The sequence below is a fragment of the Tiliqua scincoides genome, chromosome 1 (assembly GCF_035046505.1).
Source record: "Tiliqua scincoides isolate rTilSci1 chromosome 1, rTilSci1.hap2, whole genome shotgun sequence".
NCBI classification, from domain to species: Eukaryota; Metazoa; Chordata; class Lepidosauria; order Squamata; family Scincidae; genus Tiliqua; species Tiliqua scincoides.
This window is the reverse complement of record NC_089821.1, coordinates 100,780,858-100,802,769: the sequence shown is the minus strand read 5'-3', so window position 1 is coordinate 100,802,769 and position 21,912 is coordinate 100,780,858. Positions and strand designations below refer to the sequence as shown.

The window sequence follows — 21,912 nt, the reverse complement described above, 5'->3', positions numbered from 1 at the left end:
TTAGAACCATTGTGGTCAAATGAATTATTTGTACCATTCATTTTGTCAGAAAATGTTTAAGAGCTCTCACTTCAGTGGTATGAAAAGAGCTAAAATCTGAGCCACCGGGCATAACCCAAAACACAGGAAAGTGTCTCTGAGGTAAATGCAGGCTCTTTTTTACCACTGTATATCTACAGCCCATCACCCAGGGTGCAGAACTTCCAAAGCCAATCTAATAATGGAGCAGAATCGCACTCTACAGTTTTGCCTGGCTGTACCATATCAGACTGCATGGGAAGGGGATGCATATAAGTCATCCACACAGGAAAAACCATATCTCTCTGTGCATGGAAAATATCATAAGGCTAGCAGCCCAATCCTAACCCACGCTGACATGGAGAAGCCGGCTGACCTGCCCCAAATCTAATATGGGGTTGGGGCCAAAAGCTGTTCAGCCCAGGGCAAGGGGAATCACTTCCCCTTACCTTAGGTAAAGCCACAGCAGCTCCAATAAGGCTATTGCACCTCCTCAAGAGGTGGCACAGATTCAAGCAACCTGGAACTGCCCCAGGCTGCCCAGGACTGAGGATAGGATCTGGCATAAGTGCTGGATCCTGGCCCCGCCCGCCTCACCTGCCACCCGCTCACAGGCGGCTCACAGGCCACCCGCTCACAGGCCTCCTCCCCATGACACCCCCCCCCCCCGATCCCTGTGTTGGCCTGACTCAGTCTGCACGGGCTTACCTCCACCACCAGCCCAGTGGGGCTTGGGTCAGCCACACGTCCGTGCCCCAGCCTCCCTCCTCTGTAGGTGGCACAAAAGTGCTTTACAGTACTTTTGTGACACTCTTCAGCCAGCGCAAGGGACTTGTGCCTGGCTGAGGGCACTCTCAGGATTGTGCTCTAAATCTCAACTTCCAGACGTACTGGTTTTTTTTCTTTTTATGGGAAAGGATGCAAACATGTGACAGTCTTCCTCCTCACTTCCCACTTCCATTGTATTCTGAGCAGTACAGTCTAGGTCAAACTGCATGTCTGGATTTATTAGAGTGTGCAGCTTCTGGAATGCTTGAGTAAAATTTCTGTTTAGATGTTAGCCACTAATTCTAACTACATGTGGTGTTTTTGTTGGGCAAGGAATGGTACATGTAGATTTCTTGTAATTTTTTCTGTGTTTTTTTATGGTTGATACAGGCAAAAATGATATTTTTGGCGAGATGGTTCATCTTTATGCAAAACCAGGGAAGTCTAATGCAGATGTGAGAGCTTTAACCTATTGTGACCTGCATAAAATCCAGCGAGAAGACCTGTTAGAAGTTTTGGATATGTATCCTGAATTTTCTGATCTGTTTCTCACTAATCTAGAACTCACTTTCAATCTGAGACATGAAAACCCCAAAGTACGTAATAGTTATTTTTTCCAGTTGAATCTATGGTCTGTTGGGCTACAGTCACAGAAAAGTGACTCAGGGCCTAATCAGATCCTGGTATTATGCTGGTGGATCTCACAATCTGCCACCCTAAGGCCCAGGCTGCTAGTATGGCAAGGACTCCCCTGATCTACAGGCTGTGGCTGCCTGGGCAAATCTGTGGAGGCTGCACGTGGTTGACACCAGCTGGCAGAACCTCTCTCGTTGCCAGTAAGCCAGAAGCGTGGGAGGGTTGGAGCAAGGAGTCAACCAGTTTGGGGTCAGGAGGGAAAAGATCTTAGTGACACTGCACACCTGAGACACTCTTTTCCCTTCCTGGCACAAACTTGCCCCTTGATACTCCTCAGACCTCCACCAGCCTAAGAGCTGGTGTAGGTCTGAGGAAACTCAATGGGAACAAGGTGGCTTATGGGGAGCTAAGTGAACATGTTTATGTACCTCTCGTGGGCTGTCTGGTCTCATGCCGGCCCAAAGCATGCTGCACACTATGTTGGCCGCACTGCACACCCTGAGCCTGCAGGGGATAGGATTGGGCTGAGAATCCTTAAAGTATAATGTCTGAATGTAAGCATGTATGTACACGCACCGTCCTTCTGTTATTAAAACCATGTTCAAGGAATCTTAAACCAAATACAATAACATGTAATTAATTTCCTCTTACTTATGAATAATAATAATAATAATATTCTTGAGGTTAATAGATTTAAGACAGCTTAAGAATTAAATCAGGCTGACAGACAAAACCATCAAACACCTGAGAATGACAAATATTAGCAGAAAAATGGATTTGGACCATCTTTTGTGATTAGGTGTATTCATCTTAGCAGTGAGCAAATGGAGTGTGAAAAAGTGGGTGCAATGTAGTGGTGCTGTTTTTAAAAAAATGACGACAATTCTCTTTGAAACAAATAGGAATAGAATAGAAAGATCATGTTCCACAAGAAAAACTATAGCAATTATAGTAAAAAATATATTTTAAAAATAATCCTTATTTCTGCATGTTGACATATTGCATTACCCTCTAGGTTCTACAAAAACAATGGCAAAACATTTGATTTTAATAGCTCTGAACTACCACATCTTAGTTCTCTAGGTATCTATAGGTCCCTCATCAGAAGAATATTGCTTCTATTCTTCCCTATCCATTTCTAGTTCCAAACTCCTACTGCAGTCAGAGTCTAGGGTCAGTCCTAGCCCTACTGGATCAGAGTGAGGCAGCCACCTCAGGGTCCAATCCTATCCAACTTTCCAGTGCCAGTGCAGCTGCAATGCAGCCTTGAGGAAAGGGAACAAATGCTCCCTAACCTGGAGAAGGCTTCCATGATTGCACCCTCACTGCAGGATGAGCACATGCTCCATTGGCATGGCTGCACTGGTGCTGGAAAATTGGATAGGATTTGGCTCTCAGATGGCAAACCAAATGTCCAGCTATCATGCCAAAGATCCATTTAGCAGTGATACCTGAGAGGACCTTCTCTGCAGTGGTGCCCAGTTTATGGAACTCCCTTCCCTTGGCCATAAGACTAGCTCCATCCTAGTCAGTGTTATCACAGGTTAAAAATGATGATTTTCAGTTCAGCTTGGGACAAAATTGCTTTTGTGGTTATTCTGGCTGGTGCTAGCTATTGTTTCTGCTGTTTTTGTTGTATTGCATGTATTTTTATTGCATTTTATTTTATTGTGTTGTTTGCCACATTGAGCACCTCCCTAGCAGGAGCAGTATAAATAACAGGATATAAATATTTGAAATAAAGAAATTGTGGATGTTTTTAAAAGGCAGTAATTTATCTGTTCCCTATTATTATTAGCATCGTTAGTAATTTTACCATGATGGTGCACTATTTGGATATGTGGTGCCTCAGGCACCAAAATGCCTTAGGCTGGCCTTATTCCAGTTCAGTTCTCTCCTGTCATTGAGTTCTCCTGAATTTTTCTTCTGCCTGTTAGCAAAGGACAGGAAGGGGATAACTGGTGGCATCAGCAATAACAGCAGAGCTCAATCAAATGAAATAAACCAAAGTGAGGAACAGGGACATGATAGATAGTGGATGTCAACTATTATCTCCTTGGTTTGGTCATATCCTTCAAGCTGGCTGCCAAATCTCTCTCAGTAGCGTGAAGTAACATTTTGCTGCTTTGGCATTTTAGAGCCATAAGTGTTGCATCTGGGTCAGAGGTTGGCAACTAAAAAGAAGGAGGTTTGGCAGTTGGCAGAGGTTATGATACAGAATATCAGCAAAATGGAGACAGTGTTTTGTATTGTCTGTCTCTGAGGTGCAAAAAAAGATCTAGAAACTATATAAATATTTAATCTGAAGTATGATCCCTTCTCTCTTCCTTCCTCCACTCTCCAGGCTGACCCTCAAATGTGCATGAATTGCAGCATGCTGCTTATTTTATTTTTACAATGGGGAACCAACGTATGCCTCCCATATACAGAACAGATTCACCCATCCTTCTCTTAACCCATTTTTGCTCACTCCACAGGTGTACACATTCCATCCCTGTTGCATATATGCAGTGTTGGGCAGAAATGGCTTAACAGCACCACTCCATAAATTATTCCTGGCTAGAACCATTTTCCGAGTGAAAAATGTGCCACAGTCACTCTTGTCAAATGAAGTTCTTCATGTGATCAGTAAATGGAATGAGACCACACTCCTTGACATCGGTACACCCACACCTCATGTCACCCCATTACATGCACATTTGACTTCCATGAGTTTGGGGTGCTATCCACATACACCAAAGGAGCAGGAATTCTGGTTATCCAGGATTCTTGTACCTTTTCCATGAAAGCCAACTGCATGGCCACTGAGAAGCAAGATCAATGAGAATGTTGAAATCTGGGGAGTTGCCAGTGGGCAGAACCACACTCCCCATGTTTTCTCAATATGTGGAGTTTTCACATGAAAGAGGGCTATAGAACACACAGCCTCTCTATATAATCCTGTGATTGATGAAAAGAATCTTACCAGAATTCTACACCTGGGTAGTTATTTGAGAAGAGAGGAGACTTCCCTACCATATTTTACGTGGAGGAGCAGTCAGACATTTGATGCCCCATCTGCAGTTTAAAATGCTACAGTTTCACATCACATATCGCATGGGGTTTCTACTTTCCTGTTTTTGCAAAAGAGTTACAACTATAGTATGTTGAATGGAAATTGGTGTTTTGCTGCCTAATTTCTTGATCCTCATTATGAAACAATTTAACGAAACAATAAAATATGGATGGTTCTAAAAATTTTCACAAGAAGAATTAAACATTCAACTAAAGAGGCAGCATAAAAGGAGCCAGGTTCTAGCCCTGAAAATATCTCAGTTCAGCCTAAATCAAAAAAAGGAAGAGCTAGAGGGATAAAAGTGCAGGAGTATATAATTTTCCAGCCTTATTGTTACGCAATGCAACTTTTATACCCATTACTGTGTAATTAAATATCATAGCTAATTATAATCACCTACTACATTACTGCTTTCAACAATACATGTCCCATAAGGGGTTGTTTTCAAATTTTGCTTCCCTGAACTTGTTTCTTATAACACATTGCTCAAAAAAAATGATCAGTACATAAACAATCAGACATTATTATTCTGAGTACAAGATGAAAAGGCACTTATATTAACATTAGCATACAGATTAACTTTCTCTTTTTAAAGTCTCACTTCAATACTAGCTATATGCATCATTGAAACTATGAGCCCTGCCTGGACAAGAGTTTATTTTCTGTCCTCCCACCTTTTTTTTTTTAATCAATGTCAGAGTGAGCATAATTAGGTAAAATAGTACATCAATTGAATCTAATGGATATCTCATTTATCAAGGCTGATCTTGCAATAAAGCCACAAACCACGAATGATTCACATGGTGACAGCAACAAACTTCGGAGAAGGAAATTGTCTTTTGAAAGCGAAATTGATAAAGGTAATCAAGTCTTTATATATAATATATATACTGTATTGAATAATGTTCTGCAGTGATATTTGTGCACATATGCTCTAAGTGCCATCTGTTCATCTCAGGCCAACTAGACCAGGGGTCGGCAACCCGCGGCTCTGGAGCCGCATGCGGCTCTTTCAGCTGTCTGCTGCAGCTCCTCTGGGTGAAAGTGGCAAAGTGGGTGACAGGAGGCACCTGTGTTGGGAGGGCAGGCTGCTTCCCTCCACCCCCTGAGCTCACTACCCTCCTCTCCCTTCACCCCCACCTGCCCCGCATTGGTTTCCTTTGTCAATTTTGCCTGCTCTGCAGGCTTAAGCTCCCTGTTTTTCCCTTCCCCAACTCTCTAGCAGGATGCTGCCGCTGCCGCTGCCCTCCTCCTCAGCCATTGCAAGCCCTTGCAGCCCGCCTTTCCCTGAGCAGGTCCCCACTCAGTGCAAGGAGAGGCTTTTCCTCCACAGCAGAGGAGACATCCTGTGTGTCTACTCAGTAGTAAGCCCCATTAGAGTGGATGAAGCTTACTCCCAGGAAAGGGTGCCTGGGATGGCAGCCTTGGAGCCTGCTCAAGACCAAGCACAAGGACGGGTGAGTGGGAGCCCGAGCCCAGCAGGTCTGTTCTAGATCAAGCACCGCTGTAGTCCCTGGGCTACTCCCAGGAAGGTGTGGAGGGCTGTAGCCTCAGCCCCCTCCTGTGCAGGTCTACTCACAAGTAAGCCCCGCTGTAGTCAGTGGGGCTTCCTCCCAGGAAGGTATGGAGGGCTGCAGCCTCAGCCCCCTCCTATGCAGGTCTACTCACAAGTGGTCAGTGAGGCTTCCTTCCAGGAAAGTGTGGAGAGGACTGCAGCCTGAGAACTCCAACCAACTTGTCTGCTCAGAAGTCCCATTGTAGTCAATGGGGCTTACTCCCAGGATAGTGTGGAGAAGGTTGCAGCCTGAGTGAGAGCAGGCAGGCAGTCAGGGCAGAAGCTGGTCTGTGGCTGCCCCCCACCTTTCCCCCCCCCAGCTCTGGCTTCTTCTCTTCCCCACCTCTAGAGTCTGTGTCCTTTTTTCCTTCCATCAGGGTGCCTCTGGAAGGTGGGGGGAGTTCTTTAGTATCCATTTAAGATAAGCTGATGTCATAACCGCCATATGTATTGGAATCCTGGAAGATCTGGTGAGGAGGTAGATGTGGTGTCAGCAGTGGCCCCTTTAAGGGTAAGGCCTGGGCATCCATCAGAGTGTGCTGCACAGCTGCAGCCACTTGAAGGCAATAGGGCCCTCAGGGATATAACCAGCACCTGAGGCAGGAAGGGGGATGTGGGTTGGAGAAGGAGTGCAGGTTGGAGAGGAGACTGACTTGGCTTATTGACTTTGACTTGGATACTCTGATTTACTTTGGAATCTGACCTTGGACTGTGACTTGGCTTATTGACTTTGGACTCTGCCCTGGATACTCTGACTGACTTTGTGACTAAGGGACTGCTGGAGACACTGGAGTTTGAAGTGTGGCTGCTGTGCCCAAGACCTGCTGAGGACCCAGGGTCTGCTATAGTGATGGGAGGCTGCTGGCAGGAGAGAGGACCTCTGGAGGTGGGGTCCAGCAGGACTGCAGGGCAGAACCAGGGTCATTTGTTGGGGGAAAGAAGGGGAGCTAATTTGCTTAAAGTGGGCATAATTCTCCAGGCAGAGAATGGCCTTGGAATCAGGCAAAACACCATAGAGGACCAGGCATCTGAAAACACAGGACAAAAATGTATAACAAAACTAACTAAAAGCTACAAGAGGGGGCTACATTATAAAAGTGGGACCTATAAGAGCATAAAGGTAAAAAAAAAAAGAACTATATATGCAGTGTTATCTTCATTTTAGATGTCAAAAGGGTTTTGTGGCTCCCAAGGGTTTTTTCCCTCCGGAAAACAGGTCCAAATGGTTCTTTGAGTGTTTAAGGCTGCCGACCCCTGAACTAGACTATTCACTGAAAGGCTGGAAAACACTCAACCGGTTTCGATCATCAAGATGTGATTCAAAAATCCATCTTGAGTGGGTGATCTTATCATCTTTAAGATAACAGAATGTATTCATTGAATTCAAATGATAGGATTGTGTCAGTCACTCTTAACATTCTTTGGATAAACCCTAAATTATCCAACATCATAATCCAACCAGGTTGTGACCCAGATCCCTGGGGAAATGACCATAAGAAATAGAATGGAGCAGCTAACAAGTAACTGCAAGTCAGAGTAAGATGCTGCAGGCTCTGCAATAATGTGTGTCAGAGACAGCAAGAATTGGATGCAACAAGGTCCAAAGCCCAGCTGATGCTCTTCACCCCCAAGTGAAGCTGCAAGGGATTTAAAAGAGCAGTTCTCTGACTTGGAGTTGTGTGCTATAGTTCTGTTGAATGACAGAACTCAAATTGCACTTTTTGCTTCTCCACTGTGTAAGTTTAGAAGACTACGGAGACTTAAGATGAGTTGGGGACTTGATTCAGACTTCACCTCTGTAACTATGCACTGCCACTTCCAGGATCAGATTATAACTCATCTGGGTGACACACTGTATTCTCCACAGGAACGCTTCTCTGGTACATCAGTTGAAGAAGAGTTTTGAAGGTCATTGATTGACAGTGAGAAGTTGCAAAGGCATTAAGACATTTGGATTCTGACATATTTCCAAATGTTTCAGAGCTCCACAACAGCATTTAAATACCTGTTTTAGTTGTTATTCTAACAAAAGTCTTCAAGCAGCATGAGGGGGGTTCTGAATGAAGCCATTGCCCATTTACAGTGGCACAGTGCTGATTCTGAATTTGGATGATGAAAAGAGTGTGTTTTCAAGGATCTATAGCAGCTTTGTTTCCTAGGTGAGGAAGCTAAACTCAGTATCTTATTGTTTAATAGAATGATATTACCTTTCCATCCAAGGAGCATCTTTGAAGCACAAAGCCAAGAATGACAACAAATGTGTCAGGAAAATGCCCCCATAAAATATTTAAGCTGCCCTTCATGAAAGGAAAAAAAAATCCTTTGACAGAGTTGACTTGCCTGAATGACCCTCACATTTCATCTGAGAAAACATATTTTGCCACCTGAAGTAAAAATAAAATAACCTTCTAGCCCAAGTCTGCCATGGAATTTTTAGGAACTGCTTCAGGAGAAAATGAATTTCACCCATTCAAACCCAAAGTACAAAACAGGGTTGAACTAGAGTCTAGAAATTGAAGACCATTAGTTTTACCGCTATATCATGAGTGTTGTGAGGTGCTATGAAAGTTCTACCTATAGTGTTTTATTCATTCCAGTGGTGCCAAAGGGCGATCCTATGAGGACAAATACTGGGGACCTATGGCCCCTGAGGGACCTCCCCCCCCAAAAAAAATGGCTGCCATAGGATTGCATGGCATAAAAATTTACAGCAGATACTTGCCCATAAGTTGACCCCACAGATAAGTCGAGGGCAGGTTTTGAGCCAACAATCATGGAATTTTCTATGACCCTTGGATAAGTCAGGGGTTAAACTTAGGGGAGTGTCTCACTATAGTTTTGTCTGACTTTACCCAAGGCCAGAGCCTGAAAAATAGCCTATCACTAATTGTTACCTAAGAACTGTAGTCTCTAATTTATTAAAAACATAGTAAAAGATCATAAGATACATTTTTATTCTTTTTTAAATTCTGGTCTTCACCACCTTTTTGTAAACACTATCAGAGTAAGTGCACTATAAACTACATACCAGTAAAACAGTGGTTCCCAACCTGTTATTCATGTACTCCCAGGGACACTCAACAGGACCTTTAGGGGTACTTGAAAAAGAATGGAATAATGGCAGAAAAAGGCAGGTCATGCTCCAGAATGCCTTGCAAGGCAGGAATGCCTTGCAGGGACCAGCAAGGCAGGAAGGGAGGTAGCTAGTTGGCTGTGAAAGCGCCACCAATAGCTAGTTTTTGGTCATCAATTCATCTATGAACCAGTGATTGAAAACCAACACAGTAAAAAAGCTGAAACATAATATGAAAAATGATCAATCACCCAGAATTTCTCAGCACACTTCTGGTGCAAAACAGTGCAAAGGCAGAGTCTTCTGTTCTTCAAACAGATTAAAAGAGAAAATATACAATGAATACATGAAGTCTGAGAGGAGATGAGGGCTTGTATTATTAATTACAAACATTTTGCTAATATGAAGGTTACAATTTATGGAAATAGGCTGCCAAGGGATATGCAAGTGAAAAAGGTTGAACCATGAATCAAATTCACCTTTAAGGTGGACATGAGAAGAACCATGAATCAAAGACACCTTTAAGGTGTCTGGTGTGTTAAGCCAGAAGCTCTACATACAACCCATAACGCATAACCTAGAGTGTGCAATTCAATTCACAGCAGAGAGATGAGATATTTGCAGTCTTTTTACTCAGAAGTAGACCCACTGCTTTCCATGGGTGTTATTCTTAAGTAATGGTGCACTGAATTGTAGCCTGGGAAGCAGGGTCCCATCTTGGTGTTTCAAAAAACAAACCTGCTTTGCAAAGCATTTGCAAGGCAGAACCAGGCTGCAGCAGAAGGAAGGAAGAAAAAAAGGTTAACTTTGCCTGGAATGTCCCTGGAAAGTAACTATAGCAGCTAAGGAGGTGCCTGCCTGAGCTGAACAACAGCTGAGCTGAGAAAAGAAACTGTTCGTACTTGAAAGGTTCTGCCTTCTGATTGACCCGGAGATCAGGTGAAGTGAGAATTGGAGCTTGATTACTTGGCAAAAATTTCAGGTACTATATAAGTGTCATGGGTTACTCTAGGTCAGTAATTGTCAACTTTTTTGTTTCAGGATAGACTGAAAAGATACTAAAATTGTCGAGGCACATCATCAGTTTTTTTGACAACTGACAAAGCACACCATGTGGGGGGCTCATATACTCCAATGGCCCTACTAATAACTAATACTTACTAATAACTTCATCCCTTTCCTCCCCAGAAGCCAATGTGGTGCCATGCTAGGGCAGGGTGAGGCAGGAACTGCCATCACTGCCAAGCCATAACACCTGGTAAGCTGAGGGAGGAGAAAGACCAAGGCGAGTCATGTTGGTTGTGGGCAAGAGCCAGCTGGAGAAACTAGCCAGAGGGGCAGCCCAGGGAATGGTGCATCCAAAGGGATCTAGTAATGGACCTTGCTCCTGAACCTGGAGCATTCTGGCATTAGCCCTGGTTCATTCATACATTTAAGTCCACAACTTCATACTGAAGTCATCAAGTGATGAACACATACGTCACTCATTCCTCAAAGGAGGTAGCATTTTGCTTTGCAGTAACACTGGCTTCCTTAGGAAGTCTTCTGTCACTTTGAGCTCCATGATTCCTTTTTTGCTAGTTCTTCTCTCCAGCTACTGATGAGCTGTACCTAACACACTATGGGCACAATCCAGAGGCGCCCTTGGGCCAACGCAAGCCTCCTCAAGAGGAAGTTGGGCCTGCGCTCCAAAAAGCACTGGCCTGCAGAGGCTGATGCAAGCCTCCATGCCAGCTTCCTCTTCAACTCTTTCATTGGCCCAGCCAGGACCAAAAGTAGGCAGGGGGGGAGGTAGGGAGGAAGGTGTTCCTGTGCAAAGGGAGGGTGGGCAGCCCAGGGGGTGGGGGTGGGCAGGGGGCAGGGCAGTTATGCCAGATCCCAACCCCCATTCCTGGGGAGAACAGAGCAGCTCCAAGCTGCTCTGCTCTCCTCGGACTTGCGCCGCCACAAGAGGTGGCACAAATCCAAGGAGACCAATAGGGGCCTGCGGCCCTTACCTAGGGGTAAGGGAAAAAGTTTCCCCTTGCTTCCGGCTGAGCTGTTTATGGCCACAAGCCTGTGCTGGATACAGCACAAACCTCTTGGCTTGCCTGTTCCAGTGCAGGATTGGATTGTGCCCTTTGAAATTTTATTTTCTGTCTCAATGGTATAAGGACACTTCCATTAGTATTAGTTTTTTTTTCTGTTGAAGTACTAAACATGGGATGCTACTTATCTCATCCATCTTAGCCTGATCTGGTCGTTGCTATAGCAACTATTTCTGCAGTAGCTTCATACAGAATTTAGACAATATCTGCACAGTTCTTTTTTCCGGGTATCTCTAGTACCTTTACCACTTAATTAGCCAAGAGTAGAGCAATTAATTCAACAAGGCAATTTTGCTTCATGAGAAATCTTTGCTTGGTATTAAAGCAACAGTGTAAGAAGTCTCAATCAAATATCAGATTTCTTGGCAGCCAATTCAGAAAACATAGCTGATTTCAGATTCTATTATTAATATTGCAGCCTTGCATCCCCACGTTGTGCTTAGTGCAGTGGTTAATGAACTTTTTACTGAAGGGATTCTCAGGCATCACTTGATCTTTTTTGGGATCTGTTTGGAAATTAACTCCTGATCTAGATGATACCAGCTGCCTTTACAGCCCAATCCTATGGGCTGCAGTACCAGCACTCCGCAAGCACTGCTGACCCAGGCTGTTGCAAAAGTGCCATAATACACTTTTGTGCTAGTGCTAGTAACACACCATTGGAACTGAACCTGGGCTCTGCTGCCATATCCTAACCCCCCTCCCAGGCTGGGAAACCCTCAATAGTGGGCACAGATCTGAGGAGGCCCATTGGGACCACCTGGGTGTTACAGACCTGAGGACACCTGGCACTGCTTCCCTGGTCCTGGATAGTATTCCCTGGATACAACAGTCTATTTTGGAGCTGCTGTAACCCTGGGCACTAGAGAAGCATCCCATTGTGCTGCCTCCATTTCTATAAAATTATATTCATTAACATCTATTCCTAGGAAAATATTTGAGAACTGGAAAACAGTGTTCTGCCAGATTCCCAATCCAAGCCTCACTTAGGGAACTTATGCCCACTCCGAGCTAATTAGCTCCCCTTTCATTCCCCAACAATGGCCCCAGTTCTCTATGGCAGTACTGCTAGCCTCCACCACCATGGCAGCTTGCCCAGTTCCTAAGGCAGCAGTCCTTCCAGGTATAGCAGCACACCTCAGCTCCCCAGCTCTCCACAGCCTGTTTGAGTAATCTGTTAGTTAGTGAGCCAGATAATCAATCAGCCAGAAGGTCAATCCACAAGGCAGAGCCATAAGTCAACAGTCCAGTAGGTCCTTTAGCCACAAAGTCAGTCAGAGTATCCAGGCCAAAGTATAGAGTCAACAAGCAGAGTCACAGTCAAGGTCAGATTCTAGGTAAGTCAGTCAAATCAGTCAGAGTACCCAGTCCAGAGTCAACAAGCCGAGTCACAGTCCGAGGTCAGATTCCAGATAAGTGAGTCAAAGTTGCCAAGCCAAAGTCCATCCTCACCTCCAACCTGCACTCCTTCTACAACCCACAAACCCTTCCTGCCTCAGGTGCTCCTTATATCCCTAAGGACCCTATTGCCTCTAGTGGCTGCAGCTGGGCAGCACACCCTTTGCTGAGAGCCCAGGCCTTAACTCTTAAAGGGACCACTGCTGACACCATATCTACCTCCTCGCCAGATCTTCCGTGATTCCAATACAAACAGCAAATGCTATACCTGTGTTGTAGGTTTCCAGAAATTTGGTCTTAGGACCAGGGCTTAGGAGAGGGGGGTAAAGGGGGTAATTTGTACCTGGGCTCAGGGTCAAAAGGGGGGGGGACCAGGAGCCAAAGAAATTTCCTAGGATCTTACATTTTTCTATCTACTCGGACTTGCTACCCACACAGGATGCTGGGGACACTTCCATGAGCATGCTGCAGCTACTGGCAAACCATATATGCTGGGTTGAGAAATGCATACATGACACTTAACACAGTGTCAAATCTGGGAGGAAACTGACCTGCAACAGTAGCTCTTTGGCTTGTGGATCTCCTTGCCATGAAGGAGTGTATAGGAGCTCAGGGACACAGCTGTGGGGCTACAGTTGCTGCAGAAACAAGTGTTAGTATGCACAGGACACTTTGAATTCTAGTGTGAGCCTAAATATGATGCCAATTTTCTGCATGATTTTCTATATTTAAAAGATTTTAGAGAGAGGAGTGTGTTTAGTTTTCTATATTTGTGTATCTAGCTGCCAGTGTCACATGGGTGGGTAGACCAGGGCTCCAAAGACTTTTCCAGCTGTCCTTCCCCTCCCCTGCACCCTGTTTTGCCCCTCCCTGCCCCATTCTGCTCACCAGTCACCACCCTCCCCTGCTGTTTCACCACTCCCCCTTTGCAAAGGGGCCCAAAAGAAATGTACCCCCTGATAAAATTCCTCTCAGGGGCCCTGCTTCGGACAATCTATCCAGGGTACCTTGACTGGAAAAATTTAGGGATTTCATAGCCACCAGAAGATGATGTAATACACTTGAGTGAGTCTGGGCCAAGCAGATGAATATGATCTTGGAATGGGGAAGTTTTCAACGATGTGCTTGTTTTGATCAGAGCATCACCTGGGGAGTTTTCCCCGCAGTCAGTGACTCTTAACATTCATAGGAACGGTGGACCATTTGGCCCACCCCAAAGACTGAGGGATCTATATATTTTTCTGATGCCTCTGAGGGAACTTGGCTGACAGTTCCGTTGTTGTTTATTCTGCATGCCACTATCTGTATACATGGCACTTTACAACAGATGAGAGGACAGGTCATCACCCCAAGGTGCACATCATCTAGAAATAAACCAGGAAGATAGCAGAGGACATGAAGTGAAATGGGAGAAGAATGTCATGGGTAAAAAGGGGAAGAATTTCATGTCTCTTTTGGTTACCCTGATTTATCACTTTGGATGGGGGATAGATGAGGAGTGCAACCCTATTGATTCTCCTGGAACCCGACAGCTTTTAATACCACTCACCATGTTATCCTTCTGGGTCATCTATTACGGTTAGGAATGGAAAGCATTGCATGCCTGTGTTTCTGGTTTTAATGTACAGATCAGTTTCAGAAGTTGTGGCTTGGAGGACTTTTGCTCATGTGCTACTCAGAGTTCTGTGGAGCTCTGTTTGGTCCTCCATGTTTTTTGGCAACTACACGAATCCACTGAGAGAGGTTGTATAGAGGTTTACAGCGAGATGTAATCTATGCTGATCATATTGAACTGTGCTTCTCTTTTTCATTGAATCCACATAATACAATGCATGCACTGAAGACTAATAAACTGGAATTGAATCCTGCAACAGAGAGGTACTATTAGTGGGTAGAACTAACTCTGAAAATGGTACTCAGGTCTGTAAGGGATAGAGTTGCAATCTCGCTTCAAGAGCAAGTTGGGAACAGCTTGGGATGTTCCGAGATCAGGCATTGCTTCTGAATGCCCAAGTGGCATCCATAACTCAAAGCACCTTTTTCCAACTTTGGTTAGTATGCTGGGTATGCCATCTCCTGGAAAAGAATGGCATTGCTAGTTATCTGTGTCTTCATAACATCCTTTCCTGATTATTGGAATTTGTTAAATACATAGTATAGTCCTTTGTGAAGTCTCTGGAAATATCAGCTGGTTCAGGAGACGACAGCCAGGCCCTGGCATTGGATAAGTTGAACTGCCTGGATTCTGTTGTTCACTGGAGCAATTGGTTGGCTTGGTATCTTGGCTGCTAGAATTAGCTAACTGCTGCATCTTGTTTCAATCTGCTATGCAATGATGTGTTTTGATATATCATCATTTGTGCTGATGATGTTTTAATCAATTATTGATCAAAAAGAAGGATAAAAAAATGACCCAGGAGTCTAGAACAGGGGTGACCTAACCATAGCTCAGGAACCACATGAGGTTCTTTGATATATGGCTCATGGAAGTATGTTGGCTGAGCTCTTTTTTTGTATCATTTTGTATCTTTTTTGTATTATCTTTTTAATATAAGAGATAAATTAAAAAAAAAAATTCAAGCATTATAATTATTTATCAGGGATAAACTCAAAGTGGATTAAAATGTAAGTTTAATGTTCATGGTGAGTAAATATAGTTAAGAATTTAAATGCTCCTTAAATATTGTGGCTCTGAAACATCTCTTTTGCAGATCTCAAACATCTGAAGTTTATCATATGTGGCTCTTATGTTAAGCAAGTTTGGCCACCCCTGATCTGGAAAGTTGTTTGCTATAGTGGCCAAGAGGCTGATCTGTAAACTAGGAAGCAAGTACCTGATTCAAATGTCCCTTCATCCATAAGCTGAATGTATTGATTTATTTTGTTTTGTAAACTGTTTTGTGAGCTGCTTTTTGCTGAAAAATGGCATCTAAATATTCTTTAAAAAAAATAACTCACTAGTTGACCTTGGGTAGGCCACATCTGCAACATTGGGACTATAATACTGACCCACTTGACAGGATGTATGGCAGCATGTGTGCTCTAAAGGTAAATAAAGTCAGACTAATCAGATATCATTTTGGAGGGATTATTACTAGTTTCCTGGATAAAGGAAATGCAGATGATATATTTGAATTTTAATTCAGTACTCATTGCAGCACCACATAAATTAGGGAGGACATTGCTTAAAGAGAAGAGAAAGTGCTTTGCTGGAAGTCAATCATTTCATCATATCCTAAGAACTACCTCTGCAAATGGAAGATGTTTCCTTTATGCAGGCGAAGGATTATTTTGGCCGCTTCCAGTTCTGTTTCAGGGCTTGCCAATCCTTCCCAGCTAGCGAAGGCCACAGAATGGTTATTCCAGTAAAAACATATTGCTTTATTCAGTCACACAAAGAGGTTGAGTAATTATTATACTAAGAAGACTTAGGGTGCAATCCTAACTTGCTCTGGAAACAGGCAGGCCAGAGGGCTTGCGCGGCATCCAGAGCAAGTTTGGGGTTATCTGAGGCTCTGCCTGAGGCAAGGGGAAACTTTTCCCCTTATCGCATGTCATGCTGCAGCAGCCCCAATGGGTCTATTCGGGTCTGCGCCACCTGACAAGATGGCACAAATCTGAGCAGCCCAGGCTGCCCTGGGCTACCTGGGAACAGGGTCATAAATGCCGGATCCTGGCCCTGCCTCCCACCCTCCACCTGCCCCCAAATGCCTCCCTCCCGCCTCCTCCCCACCCTCTCCACACACCCACACAGACCTCCACACTGGCCAAGCTTGGCCGACGCAATTCACCTTTTTCCCTAGGCCTGTGTCAGCACTATCTCCCCTCAGAGTGGTGCAAGAGTGCTTTATGGCACTTTTGCAACACTCCTGGGCCGGCACAAGGGAATTACATTGGCCCAAGGGCTGGTTAGGATTGAGCCCTTAATATTTATACAGAACATTTAGAACACTTCAGATACATTTCCACTGTAATGATTATAAGGTCCCTGTAAAAGATATGCTAGTACAGTACTATTCACTTGATACTGCGCAATTTTTAACTGCAAAGGCAGTGTATAAATTTTTTCAGTTGTGTGGACAGAGGACCTGTGTTAGACTCTCTGTCACCATAGAGTCCCAGGGCAGCTGCGTGGGCCAATTGGATGCTACCCACAGTGAAACTCTATTCACAGACAAAGATAGCAATCCTATGCACATTTGCTTGGGAGTAAGTTCAGCTGGAAGGTCGGCAGCCCAGGAGTTTTATACCCTGGTGCTGTGGAACAGGATGAGCTCCTGTTACTTGCCTCAGCTGCTGCCAACCTAGCAATTCAAAAGCATGTAAGTTCAAGTAGATAAATAGGTACCACTTTGGTGGGAAGGTAACAGCGTTCCGTGTGCTTTGGCATTTAGTCATGCTGGGGCCACGTAGTAGTAGTAGTAGTAGTAGTAGTAGTAGTAGTAGTAGTAGTAATACAGGTATTTCTATACCGCCTTTCTTGGTCCTCAGATTTCTCCTTAGACTTTATTCAAGGCGGTTTACATAGGCAGGCAATTTAAATCCCTGTAGGGATTTTTACAATTTGAAAGAAGGTTTCTATCTTTCAAGAAACCACAACATTCAGATGTTTCTTTCTTGATCTGGTCACACATTCTGGCCTCCATCCTCCCACGCTCAGAGCAGATGGAATAGCTCGGCTCAGCTTGTCAGCTGCTTCAAGGTCGCACGGTGCCGGTGGCCTCGAACTGGCGACCTTCAGATGTTATCTTCAGGCAAATGGAGGCTCAACCCTCTAGACCAGACCTCCTGCCCATGACCACAGAATATGTCTTTGGACAACACTGGCTCCTTCAACTTGGAAACAGAGATGACCACTGCCCCCTAGAGTCAGATACAACTGTGCAGGGGAAACCTTAACCCCCCCCCCCTTTTACCTTTTACCCAAGTTCAACTGAACTAAGCAGAAATTACTTCCAAGTAAATAGATATAGAACCAAGATGAAGGATGAACAACTAGCATCAGATTCTAAAATCAATATTGGGGCTGCCCTGATTCCTTTGTAAATATTACACATGGCAGAATTAAGTTGACTAATAATGAATGGAAAGCAGATGGAGAATTCCCTCCAGGGTATTACTATAAACTATTGAGACTCCCAGAGTAAAATATTCTCGAAATAAATCTTGTGTACTAGAAATATCTTGACATTTCAGTGCAAAATATGCAAAATACAGTTTTAAAGGAAGAAAAAGAGACAGATTCCATTTGCAAACACAGCTTCTTGTCTCCCTTTGATATATTTATTTGTACATACTGTTTTAGGACATTTTTTTGTAAGCCAAGGGATGCCACTTGAGACCAATGAATCACAGGATCTACTTGAGGAAATAAGTACATATTCTTCAGCTTCTCGCTATAACAAGACATTAAAGTTGCATTATCCCTAGCAGAGAATAAACTTGCTAAATGGTATAACTTCTTCCCTGCTTCCCCAAGGACTAGAAGAAATTGCATAGCACTGACTGTAATGATTTCTTTTTAGCAGACTATGACAAATTGGATGAGGATTCTGTGAATAACACCAGACATTATCAGGACACCAAGAAACATTTTGAGGAGAAGAGAAGCAGGTCATCATCTTTTGTGTCCTCCATTGATGATGAACAGAAGCCCTTGTTCTCCGGGATAATAGGCTACCCATCTGTACTAGGGAAGGCAGCAGTACTGAATTTTGAAGATATGGTGCATGCAACAGAACAAATCCACATTGATAAAAGAAGTCATTCTTGCAAAGGTAATCCATATAAGGAGTTTTGCAAAACACATTCGGAATTACGAATCTATGGAAAAATAATACAGGAACATAATTTACTACTTTGCAGTGAACCATTTATTTTAGAATCTTCCTTCTGGCCAAATGCAGAGCATGCTTGTATATTCCTGGTTCTCAGACTCTCCAGGAGTTCGAGAACCACAGTAAGTCTTTGTGGGGGTGGGATGAAAAGCATCAACATGATCCCCAGGATGGTGCCACTGCGGGGGAAGGGAGGCTGCTTTTTACCTTGACTTACGCGTTTGTAGAATGTTAGAAAAAGGATCACAACCCACTTTCCGGTTGCAATCAGTTTTTTTTTAACCTTCTACAAGTCATGGGGAGCCCTACAGAGCACTCTGCAGTGCTCCCCCTTCTGCACAGCAGCACGATCCTGGGGATTGCATCGCTGCTTTCCACTATCCTCGCCCTTTAAAGGGAAAAGTGCAGGGGTTCTCTGGCTGGTGGGTCGCAACCTACGTTCCTACAAGCATGGGATATTCAAGCAATTCTTTCCTTCAAAGGGCAAATTGATTTCCAGTGCCTATATATCTAAAGCGGTTGAACAGTATTTGTCAGTTTTAGTTTTCTTGTGTTGTCTATGTTTATATATATACCGGAGCCACCACAGTGGCTCACAACAATAACAATGGTTATTCTATTTTTATTTGTCTCTGACCCATGCAATGAGAGCAGGTCATAATATTTTTCAACATGTTTTTCTTCTCCTCCTCTTTCTCTTCAAAGGCATTTGGTGTTTCTTGGAGGAGAGGGGCCACAGTCTAGCTTTAAAACGAGAAGGTGATGGTTGGTTCTGCCTCTCCATCTCCTTCTGGTTCTCCATCTTTTCCTCTACTTCCTCCCCAAAGGCGGGTGTGGTGTTCTTTCTAAAACAGGAGAAATAACTTACTGAAAACTGCATAAAATGAATGATTGGAAATATCATACAGGCAGAAAGGAACCTCAATACTTGCAAATCTACCGTATTTTTCGCTCCATAAGACGCACTTTTCCCCCCCAAAAAGTGGGGGAGAAAGTGTGTGCGTCTTATGGAGCGAATACTGAGGGCAAGGTCCGCACCGGGGGCAAGGTCTTCATTTGCACAGGCGCCACAGGGGGAGGGCAGGCGGAGAACAAAGGGGGCAAGGTTCGCACCGGGGGCAAGGTCCTCATTTGAGCAGGTGCCACAGGGGGAGGGCAGGCTTACTTTAAAAGTAAGTTTTCCTCCTCTAAAAACTAGGTGCGTCTTATGGTCAGGTGCATCTTATGGAGCGAAAAATATGGTACTTCCTTGTCCTAAACCAGGAGCTTCCACTCATTAACCTTCAATTGGTAACTAAGAGTCCATTCCTGAGCTGCCCGGTGCACAGGGCTGCTGTGGTGGCAAAAAAGCTGCCATGGCATCTTGACCACACCAAGCAGCTGCCAGCATCTCCTTAGGGGAAGGGGATATTTGTCCCCTTTCCCCCAGGTAAGGAAAGTAGCCCTGCTACTGTTGAGGTGGTAGCAGCAGACTTCCTACCAAGTGATATGCCTGCTTGGCCCCAAATGATGCCCTGTTGAAGCAGCCATTGTACTTCCAAACATGGTCCATGAAGTGAATGTGCTCGGGGTGGCTGCCCATTGCCAGGCTGTAGAGAGGCTCGGGTAAAGGTTTGAAGGGCAGGAGCTGCACCTTGCCAGTGCTGCAGCACATGCTGGGGGCCTCCTTCTTCCACTTGAGGGCATTTCAGTACTGGTACTTGTGGCTCATGGTACCCAGAGCTACCATGCTGTCTACCTCATAAACCACGTCAGGATCATGTGCCATGCCTGAGTGAGCCTTGACCTTACATGGACGTGCTTTCCTTTGTACTCAACTTCTAGAATCTTCATATCAAGACTCTGCCACTCTGTGGACCTTGAGGTTAGTTTGCTCACTGGCCACTGCAGCGTGGTGTACCACAGGATTACTCAAGAGCGTAATCCGTGAAAACACATTTTACCCCTTTTCACCCCCTGGAGCTTGATTGAAAGGGGGGAAAGAATCTGAGCCATACCACCGTTTTTGAAGACATAAACAAGGTGCTTATGCAGTACTTTGTGCCATTCTCCCTTTCTGTGTAATGGAACAGCCTGGAGGGAGGGAGGGAGTGAGGATAGAGGAAGAGAGGGGAATTTTCTGTAGTTGTACCAAGTTTGTAGATGACAGACTTTCAGGCCTAGCGGTCTCCCTGCAGGAGGGAGCTGTTGGAAGAGGTAAAGCATGACTAGCCAGAGTGTGATATTGCACTGGGTGAGTTCATTCTTGTCGCTCTTCTGGGCTTCTCCTGGGCTTGTTCTGGCTGCCACAACACCCCTGAACTGAGCTGCTCTTACCCCCGGTAGGACAAGGAGATGGTTTATGCTGGGTTTTTTGGTAAATATTTCTTACCTTACAGGTGAGTATCTACAGTACCTCTGGGCAGACCTATGGATCTCCTCAGACCCATGCCAGCTGTGTAGCTGATGTAAGTCTAAGGAAGGTTGGCAGGGTGGTCTGAAAATTGGGGGGATAAGATCTGGTGTACACATTTGCCACCAAGAACCACCCCCTGTAGTTTGCTCTCTGCCCAAATGCCCTCTACACCCCCACCCACCAACCTAACAATACTGGCAGAGCCTCCCAGAGCCACTGGTGTGCACCACACCTCTGGCCACTTGTAGCAGTCATTGGCCATGCAGTGACAGCCAGAAGCATGCAACAATCTCCCAGCTTGCGTGCCACTACAAAGGGCCTTGTGCTGCCAGAGCAAGAGTTCCAGCAGTGCAAGGGCCAGGCAGGATTGGGGCATTGGGCTCCCTTTTTCAGATGTAAATAAAAAACATAAAGGACTAATGCAGATTCAGTTTGGTTCAGGTTCTCCTGCGCTGCCTCGGCTGCACCATTCATTCATCTTTCAAAACGGTTTGCTTGTTTTGCTTGCTTTAGCTTTCAGCATCTGAAAGGAGCAGGCACCTTTGAACGTTTTTGCTCAATTTTTATCTGAATCAAATTAAAGATAGCTTTGTTGCTCCATCTGTTGGAAAATCTCATACTGTGCTCTTGTGTCGCTGCACAAAACAATGGATGTGATGGATAGTTAGATGTCTTTGATGTCACACATCAAATGTGGTTCATAAAAACCACTGAAAGTGGGTTAAAGAGCTTGATTTATGACCAGCCATTATTTTTCACTATGGCTTATCTGTAATATGCAGCCATTATATACCATAGATTTAAGGCATAATTCCTCAAGCACTGCTCATATGCAAGACCAACGAGAGCCATATTGACAGCACTGTTTAATGGGTTCTGCTTTTCAAGAATTACTATCCAAATGTATAATGTCCCCTTAATTTAGTATAACATGCAACCATGGCATCTTTCCTGACAGTTCTTCATGAGCAAGGGGAAGAAGATTTGATTGTTAATACACAAGTGAGTGGTTGATGGTAGGTAAACAACTGAAATGCCTAAGAGATATATGACATCTAGACTTTTCTTGCTGAAGTATCATTTAGTATCC

General features: G+C 44.5%; 1 protein-coding gene across 1 annotated transcript in view; it reads left to right on the top strand.

Moving 5' to 3' along the window:
- KCNH7 (potassium voltage-gated channel subfamily H member 7) overlaps window positions 1-21,912 on the top strand; it is a 357,422-nt gene that overhangs the window by 313,708 nt on the left and 21,802 nt on the right. The window contains exons 11-13 of the mRNA XM_066612100.1: window positions 1,177-1,382; window positions 5,238-5,337; window positions 18,116-18,367. Coding sequence (XP_066468197.1) covers window positions 1,177-1,382; window positions 5,238-5,337; window positions 18,116-18,367 — 558 coding nt within the window. The remainder of the gene's footprint in view (window positions 1-1,176; window positions 1,383-5,237; window positions 5,338-18,115; window positions 18,368-21,912) is intronic.